At 44.6% G+C, this 9599-nt stretch overlaps 1 protein-coding gene across 1 annotated transcript in view; it reads right to left on the bottom strand.

The window, feature by feature from the left end:
- Nucleotides 1-787: 787 nt before the first annotated feature.
- KCNH5 (potassium voltage-gated channel subfamily H member 5) overlaps nucleotides 788-9599 on the bottom strand; it is a 200413-nt gene continuing 191601 nt past the window's right edge. Inside the window, exon 11 of the mRNA XM_044436976.1 lies at nucleotides 788-1924. Coding sequence (XP_044292911.1) covers nucleotides 977-1924 — 948 coding nt within the window. The 3' untranslated portion in view covers nucleotides 788-976. The remainder of the gene's footprint in view (nucleotides 1925-9599) is intronic.

Below are 9599 nucleotides of genomic sequence, written 5' to 3'. Positions count from 1 at the left end.
AAAGTATTTTGAACACATATTTTTAAAATTATCAAAGAAGGCAAAATGGAGAACATGGAAACTTTCTGGGCATCTGATCTTTAAATCAATGGAAAAACATAATGTGCTCACCGGGAAACAGAGGCACAGTCTGTTCCATCACTGAGAGCAGCCTCGCTAATATGCCATTAGAAAAATATCTGTCATTATGATGGACCAAAGAGGAGGAATGCTACACAGAGGGGCCCTTCCCAGCACACTCTAGGGCCAGGAAACTTCCTGGTTTTCCCCGGCAATGTAGTTCATTTACTGTGCTTCTCAGAGTGGAAAAGGCAAGGCTGTCTAACTGCCCCCTTGGCCTTTGCAAGCAGCTGGTCCCACTGGAGTGCAAAACCCAGGAACTGTTGTTCAAGCGTGATATTCCCTCTTATGTTAATATGGAAAAAAAAAGTCTAGCCCTTGAGTTAATCAACATAGCTGAGATGAATCCAGCAAGTACCTGGCATGCAGATGATAACCATTATGTTCATAAAAGTTGAAAACTCAGTTCAAGAACAGACTAAAATAAATGCAACTGTCCCTCCCCCAATTTTTAAAAATAGCACATCCCTTCTCTCTCTCTCTCTCTCTCTTTTTGTAAACAAAAATCATCCCTTTATTTCATAATAGAGATTATAAATAAATTGAAAGTGTGCATGCAGTCAACTGCATATTATACAAGCAATATCTTATGTTAATAACTGATTTCTTTGGCAGGCCAGGATCCAGCTGGACATGCAATATGTACATATCAAAATCCATTTTTGTGTGTTCAAGTCATATTGAATGCAAGTGAAAATATATATGTTTTATATATATATATAATTTACTGTATATATTATATACACAGACACACAGACATAGAAACACAGGGACATGTCTCTGTGTGAGTGTGTGTGTGTGTGTACGCCCGTTTCAAAGTATACACTCAGTATACAAAGAAAAAAATAGGCATCTATTAAAAGTGGATTTCATCTTTTTCTGATTCAGGGGACACTGGCCTTGAAACACTAAAAATATCCTGACAAGGTATTTGGGACGGTAGCTGAGGAGGTAATTGGGTTTTTGGAGAAGGTGTCTGCAACGTGTTCTTTTCAGACAGTATTTTTAAAATTTCTGCCACTTGCTTCTCCAGGACAGCCATTCGGTTGCTTAGCAGTTGGATGTCTTCTTTAAGTTCGTGTTTGACCTCCTGGAGGCTGGTTTGTAAGGCCTGTTCAGGGATGGGGAAAAAGGGGTGTTTTGCATCTGCTTGACTGGGACTGTGTTCCAGAGGACTGCGGTTCTCACCGGCTTTGTCCAAGCGAAGGTCACTTTTAGTGATCCCACTGTCGCAAGAGTCTGTTTTCCTCAACGGATTTTTCGTTCCCCCATTCTCGGAATCGACCCCCTTGGGATCCTCGGAAAGCAAACCCATGGACTCTGCCTTCGTGACGTTATTCCAGTCTTCTTTTTTCTCTTCTTGGCCCGCCATGTTGTTCTTCAGCCGCAGCCAGCCCTTCCCATTCCCGTTTTTCATCCTCACGGGGCTGGTCACCTTGAGGCATTTCGGGTCGCTCTTGTCGTTTGGCTTGAGTTCCATGGCGTCCCTGTTGTTCTGCTTGACGGCCTCGTTGGTCTTCACGTAGGACAGTGAGGTCTGGATGGGAGTGATCTGAGACACGGTGACCACACTGGTGCCGGTGATGGCGGCCCCGTTCTGCAAGGTCCGGCTCTCCACCTGGAGGGTGTTCCTTTCCGGGTCGATGACGGTGGCGCCTTGGTTCCGCATCTCCTTCTGCTGTTTGAATTTCTGGAAGAGCTTTCGGACAGGGTGGTCCACGGGAATGCTCAGAGTCACTTCGTTCTTCTGCCGCAAACGCTCTTCCTCTTCCTTTTTGACATCGCTGATTTTTCGGAAAATGATCTGCAAAGGAGAAAGTCCAGATATGCAGTAAGAAACAAATGAACTTGAGTAGCAAATAGATAGTGCGGTCAAATCTGATTGGCTTCGTGAGAATAGCATCTCCTATTTCTTTTCTTTTTTCTCCAAGTTTTCCTGTAAAGAACGCAAAGGCAATTGAGCAAGGCAAGCTGTGAAGGAAGGACACAGAGATCTACATTCAATTTAGCCATTATTTGCAGCTATAAAACTGCAAATCCATCCTTGTATTCATTATGCTACTATATTTCCCACAGGGACCACATTGGGATGGCAGAGAAATCCCCCCAAATTCTTATGTGTTTGGGTTTCTGTGACTCTGACCTGCAGATCCCACAGGAAAACATCACATCGATTTTGCAGGCCCAAAGACTAAATATTTTTTTTTTTTTTTACTTTCTGTGATTTTCTGGAGGAAAAAAAGCAATATAAAACACCTACTAGCTCCCACAGTGCATTTCCCCTCTCAAAAACTGAAGTGTGAAAATACATATTTTGAGGGGATGTAGGTAGCTTGAGAGAGGGGATTTGTGTATTTTTGGAAGTGTGACTATCTGAACACATTTGCACAACGTTTGAATCTGTCCGTGAGCACAAAAGGAGCCCGTCAGTCTGTGAAATGTAGACCGAATATGTTTCATGAAGTCCATAATGCCTATTTCACTTGGCTTTGGAAACCACACAAATACAGAGCAAAGCTATGCAAGATCAATTTCCTCAAAGCAGGAGCCAATGGAGAAGAAAGGAGAGGAGAGGAGAGGAGAGATGGAAAAAATACGTTGGGTTTCAAGCAGTCTGGGAGTATCAAGTTAGAGGAAGGTGTGTTGACATATGTTGATCAGTATTATGATAATCACACGGCTCCTTGAGCAAGACATTCAACAAACTCACTGGCTGCGGTTGTAAGACGCTGCAGTTAAGGCACAAGATACATGAGAAACAGCATAATTACTTTTATGCACACGGCCTGGGAGTTAATAAACAATGCTTGTTTTGACTGCTCTTTTAATGTTGGCATTTTAGATCATTTCAGTATTCTAGCTGATGCGATTATATTTTAACTTGTGCAGATTTCTATCCATGTTTTAATTTGTAAGTTTATAACGTTGGAGGCTCCCCTGAGCGCCAGGCAGAATATAAAGAAATAGAAGAATAATATAATTGTGAGCAACACCAAGATCCGTGAGGCTTATCAGCAAACGTGCAAAGGATGAGCTTTATTTTCCCAAAATTAATTTTTCCTTTTCATTCAGCCGCTTAGTGCACCTTTTTGCATATCCATTTTCAGAACGTTTTGAAGATCCTTTTCAGGTATAAGTTGCCTTGAGTGCTGCTTTTCGTAGAAAGGCAGGCTGTAAATGAAATTAAGCCATACAAGCATAATGGGCTTGTATTTCTGGTGTCAAAGTCAGCTCACGGTGACTTTGACACAAGTTTGATGATAATCCAATAATTTTGCATAAGAAGTTAAGCAGTACCTGATATTCTCTATAAGATGAATAATCCCTGAGCTAGTTTTAATCACCATTTCCCTCCAGACTTTCCAGGGAAGACACTAGGACTTTGAGGTAAGAGGTTGGGGGATGTTGGCACACCACTGGGGTCCTCCGTGCGAGGTCTTGACATGCACATGGTGGGCATGTCGTGAGCGGAGCCGGCTGGTGCCAGAGGTCAGACTAGATGGCCCAGGAGACCCCTCCTGACTCGCTCTGTTTCTATGTCTTGGGGGTCTGGGCCTCCAAACTAGAGCAGAAAGACTTATCATTGGGTCATCACACCCAAGTCTCCCAGAGAGCCACTACCAGGCAGAAAAGGGGCTACTGAGCGAGGTGGACCAGCTGTCTCATTCAGAACAAGGCACCATCCCTTGCTTCATAATGGGTCGCACCACTTCATAATTAAAATAAAATAATTTTAATTTTATATTATTATGTTTGTAACTCAGTGTATTTTTTGTATTTTTGTATTTGATGGTAATTTATTATGTTCTATTGTATTTCAGTGTATTTTATTGTGTTGTAAGCCGCCCCGAGGCTTCGGCAAGGGGCGGCATAGAAATGTTGTTATAATAATAATAATAATAATAATAATAATAATAATAATAATAATGGGTGCTATAGTGTCCTTGGTTTCCCCTTGGGACAATTCACTGGCCCCTTGTGGATGGAATGCCCGGCTAGATGGACTCTGGGACTGATCCAAGGGACTCATCTTTTACTAGCCACAATCCCAACTTCATGGGCAAGGACAGGATAAGTGGGTCAGTTCCCCCAGTCTCTCATTTTCCAGGTCCTATATTTGGTTCCTCCCAGAATTCAGACTCTTCTTGATCTTAAGATTGGTTTGTCTTGGGTTTACCTATTTATTTCTCCGAACACATACATTTTTTCCTACACAATGTTGCCTAATAAATTATTTTTTTTTCAGGCATTTTGTGATAGGAGAAATCCACTGCAAAATTCTGAGAAGGATAAATTTTGAAGGACAACCAGATTTTGATCGGGACAGTGGTTCAAAAGTGTGAAACTGGAAACTAGACATGGAAACTAAACAGATTATTCCCCCATCCCAAAAGGGCAGAAAGAGTGATTTGCTGATGTTGTGCGTTATTTTTTTTCCCTTTCCTGAGTCACACCCAGCAAACAGGCTGCGGTCATTACCTTCTGGCCAGCAGGTAAGCTGATTGCTACATTCCTTAGGCCCCTGTTCTTTTTTGCACCAAACAGTTAAATGTTGCTGGCAGTCCAATCCAGTTGTGGCCTCCCTCTCCTCAACAGGTGAGACTGATTTTGGCCACCATCTTGCATCAACATGAAACATAGCACTAGTGGCAAAAGGGGTCATTCCTGACCCCGGACAAAAGTGCTTCAGGCAAGGCAAATGTTGCATATGAAAACCTTTTGTGTGGCTGTTTCTTTTCCCCAGGAAGTTTGAATCAGCATACAAATGAATTTCGGCTGTCAGTACCTTGGGTAATTTAAGATTTAATCTTTCCTGGGGCGATGTGTAACAATGAAAACTGCATAACAAGGCTTGGCCTAGGGGCCTTTGCTCCTCATAGCAATACTTTGTCCTACAAACTTTAAAAGTCATAAAAAAAGCTTTCCCTTGAAGGATTTAAATTCTGTTTGCTGGAGGGCTTAGCTCAGACTTTTGACTTACCTGTGATGACATGTCATTGACCTTTTGTGCCTTTATTTGGAGCCTCTTTTAGGGGATTTAAAAGTACCCCATGAAACTATTCTTATGCAAATTTGGGGAAACTGTTATCCCAGGTATATTTTGGTTTGTAGAAAGAAAACTGTAAGAGGCAGGAAGCTGGAATCTGGGGACTTTTTTACTAGAAAGATTCTGACAATGTCCTAGAAGGCTTGTAAGTCTACTGATGTGTAAATTATACAACAGAATGGGAGCTGGGAAGGCTCACTGCCCCAGCATGTGGGCGATGCGGCACAGGTACAGGTGGGGGACAATTTGGCACAGTTAAACGAGAAAGTCAACTGTGTGATCAAAGCTCCCCTCATCTTCATTAACAGAACACACACAAGTCTTCCAAATACATTAAGGACACGGCTGCAGAGTCAGAGTTAATGCTGCTGCTTACGATAATTTAGAATCTCAACATGTTTATTAGAATGTAGTTGAAACAGCATGCGGGGGGGGGGGGGAACAGCAGCCTGATGCTTTTATCTCCCCGCTTTGACCCAAAAACAGAGTACATAGATCTTCATTTAAGAGCCTCTCTTTCCTTAATTTGGCTGCTGTATTTTGCCACACAAGCTGCAGGGGACAAGAAACAACAGATTTAATTATATGTTACCCCCTGCTTTGGCTACCAGCGGGTGCTCTGGGGGCTTTACAAAATGTAAGAATGCACACAGCTGCCCCACTTCCTAGAAGGAAAAACGAAAAAGAAAACCTAAAATATTAAAGCCATTTTTTAGAAGGGGAAAGAGGAAGTTTGCAAGTGAGGGAAAGGCATGTTTAAAAAGAAGCAAAAGCTCCTACGGAACAGCAGCAGCAGTGGGAAGAGAAATACAAAGAGATGTGGATGCTTTTGTTTGCACAATTTCCTTAGGTTCTCACTGATATCTTAAAAAAAAAAAAAAAAGAACCCTCAAATGGAATATCGGTTTATTCATAGCAATTTCCACTCAGGTATCTGTGAATTGCCCAGAGAGCTTTGGCTACTGGTTGGTAGAGAAATAACAATAATAATGACATATTTCTGTTTTCAGATGCAGTTTACTAAGTGCTTAAGGGCAAACAAAAGGCAATGTTTTCTATTATACTCTTCAGTTTCCAGATGTGAGGAGCGTCCCCCTCCCCCTCCCCTTCCCCCTCTGTGTGTGTGTGTGTGTGTGTTAAGCAAACATTTTATAGCCAGGGGATGGGCTGCCTAGAAATGGTTATTACATAGAAACATAGAAACAGAGCGAGTCAGAAGGAGCCTCCCGGGCCATCTAGTCTGACCCCCAGCTCCAGCCAGCTCCGCTCACAACATGCCCACCATGTGGGCGTCCAGCCTATCCTTCAACACCCGCACCGATGGGGCCTCAACCACCTCTCGTGGAAGCCCATTCCACACCCTCGGGGTCCTGACTGGCAGGAAGTGCTTCCTGGCATCCAAATGGAACGTTGGCTCCCTGAGCTTTGGCATCCTGCCTTCCTCTGCAGGGGAGAACAGGCCTCTACCCACCTCCATGTGACATCCCCTCACATACCTGCATGTCGCCAACAGATCCCCTCTGAGTCTCCTCTCCTCCAGGCTGAAGAGACCCAGTTCCCTCAGTCTCGTCTCATACCCCATCCCCTGCAAACCGGCCACCAACCTTGTGGCCCTACACTGCACTGACTCCAACCTGGCTATATCCTTTCTGTAATGAGGGGCCCAAAACTGAGCACAATACTCCAGCTGCAGGTGCACTAGAGTCGTATAGAGTGGCAGTAACACCTCTCTCGATCTAGAAGCCACACTTCTGGCTATGCAACCAAGGGTGGCGTTCGCCCTCTGGACCACCACATCACACGGCTGACTCATGTTCAGCCTGCAGTCAACCAGCACCCCGAGGTCCCTTTCACAAGGGCTGCTCTCCAGATGTTCCCAATGTTCTTACCAATGTTCACTCTGCCATTTGTACTTCAAATGAGAAGGTCTGACTCTCTCACAACTTCCATTTCCCCCTGTATTACAGCATCTACTGGGCAAATAATCACAGGATGCAGAGTGGATTCTGAGAAAGGGCAGGCGGTCCACCTAAATCTGCCAGCAAAGCTCACATTGTAGGTGAGAGGTGAACCCGGAATATTTGGTTGATGGCTTCATCTTTGGGCCCCTACAGCAAGTGCTACTGTGACCAGAGCAGCGTAGAACCTAAGAAGACCTCTGCTGAATCAAGCTAAGGTCCATCTAACCCAGCCTCTGCTCACACAGTGGCCAACCAGCTGCCTGTGGGAGCCCCCAGAGCAGGACCCTCGTGCCCATATTCCCCAACAGGCATACTGCCTCTGATGCTGGCATTAGCGTAGAGCCACCAAAACTCACAGACACTGTTGGTCTTCTCCCCCACAAGTCTGTCCAACCGCTTCTAAGACTTCCTTTTAGAGGGACAGCATCACTTGGCTGGATTTCCTGAATCGTTCATAGTTGGTGCTTCCAGCATCTGCCTTTGGCAGCTGCAGGTTCAAAGGTCCAAGAGCTCCCAAGTGGGTCAGAGCAGGCAAGGATGAGGCAAAATTCAAAGTCTCAGGGCACGAGGTTCTAAGTCCACACTGGACTGGTGCAAGAGCTTCCTCAAAGCGGCAAGGACGAAGTCTTGGCTGGTTTGGTTTCTTGCCCAGTTCTTTGCTTTTTCTCTTGACTGATTTTCCCTAGTAGTGTGGAAAACGAGGGGCATTAGGTGCTAACAATAAGAACATGCCCTGCTCCTTCTGCAAGATTCCTTGGAAGAGGAACAGGCACTGGAACATACTCAGAATTCACTCCAAAAGGACTCATGTCAGGACACTGGATTCGGCAAGGGGTAGTCAATACTGTTTGCGGAATCTCGCTTCACTTTCTTCTGCTCTTTTTATGCAGAGTTGTACAAGCCGCACCTCAACCTCGGCTGCCACTGAAAAGCCGCTGCCTGGACAGTGCCACTACAAGGAGACCTCTTCACCCAAGGAAGGCTCTGGCCCAGTCTAGCTGCCTTTTGGCCTTTCAGGTGGTGTCTGTCCTAAAGGCTTGGAGGTTTCTCTGAGGAGCCTAGCCTCACAGGAGCAACTCTCCCGAGGTCATCACCTCTGGTCTCGAGAACTGCGCCCTTCATGGTGTACTGGCAAATCCCAGGCACAGCTGGAAGCAGCTGGTTCCTGGGCTTCCGGATTTTCAGGAATCTTCCAGCAGAAGCACAGCATGTGATTATCTTGTTCCCATTTTTCCACACTACTTAGTCAGGAGAAATAGCAATGAATTACCCAGGAAACCAAACCAGCCAACACTGTGAGGAAGCTTTTCCATGAAAAACAAACAAACGAACATGCTGTTTTCCATCGGATTTATTTAACTGTCTTTCCAATAAAATTGCATTCAGAGATGTTCACAATAAAACAAAACTTCAGCGTGTCATTTGTACCAGACTCACCACACTTGGTCTCCTGCATCTTCCTATCTTTACCCATAACACTTATGGCTAGCAAAATGACCACATTCCAATCAATTTCTCCCAAGTGTATCAAAGGCAACCAACAATCCATCAAGGAACTTTGCATTTTGGCTCTAATTTAAGGTGGAAATTCTTGCTGTGGGGGGAAGACCCTCCACTGAATTCATGCTACTAATTTCACCTCTCTCCATCCCACACAAACCTCCATTAGGCATCCAGTTAAATGTAGATGTTTTAATTTGAAGACTATATGGGCATGTTGACACAAAGGCGGCTTGCGTCTGTGTGTGTGTGTGTGTGTAGTGTTGCTCCTGCTGTTGTTTTTGAGGTAAAATAAACAAGTCCCCCTCAACATTAGATTTCAAAAGCAAACTTTGAAGAGAGCTTCGGCTGTTGGGTAGTATAGAAATTAAACAAATACATGGATAAATAAATAAATGCTGGGTATTTTGATAAAAAATTCATATCCTCTGAAATGGAGACCCAGCAAGATGAATCTGCCACAGCGCTGAGCACAGAGCACTGCTTTTTCTTGGGAAACCAGACAAGCTTTTTGTACAGGAAGAAAACAAAATCCCTAATAAAAGAACCAGCTTTTGTCGTTCTTCCTTTTGCCTCCTTGGGAATACAGAAGCCCACACAGAGAGAAAGATATTTCTAAGTGTGAAGCCCAGAGTTAGAAGTTAAATCCCAAAGGAGGAGGGTAGAAAAAAGGACGAGATTAATCGCGGTGTGCTAGCGTTCTCGAGGGAAATGGGAACAGCGCTCTGTGGTATAGCAAGCAGACTAGTCATTAATGTGACGGGAATTCGCTGTCGGGACTCATCCCCCTGGTGCATGAGGGGCTAGGAACATGGGCTTGTGTTCCCCCACCCATGTGGCTTTGCACTTCAGAGGCAGAGGTGGGCAAGAGGGAGACGGTGACTGAAACTAGTGAAGGTTAAGTACAGATTAACCGACCGTGAGCCCTAGAAAACTAAGGAGGTTCCTTTCCTCTAACCCAGGCGAGGCGG

The sequence above is a fragment of the Varanus komodoensis genome, unplaced genomic scaffold (assembly GCF_004798865.1).
Source record: "Varanus komodoensis strain SLA01 unplaced genomic scaffold, ASM479886v1 scaffold3, whole genome shotgun sequence".
Lineage (NCBI taxonomy): Eukaryota > Metazoa > Chordata > Lepidosauria > Squamata > Varanidae > Varanus > Varanus komodoensis.
This window is presented reverse-complemented; position numbering and strand designations above follow the sequence as displayed.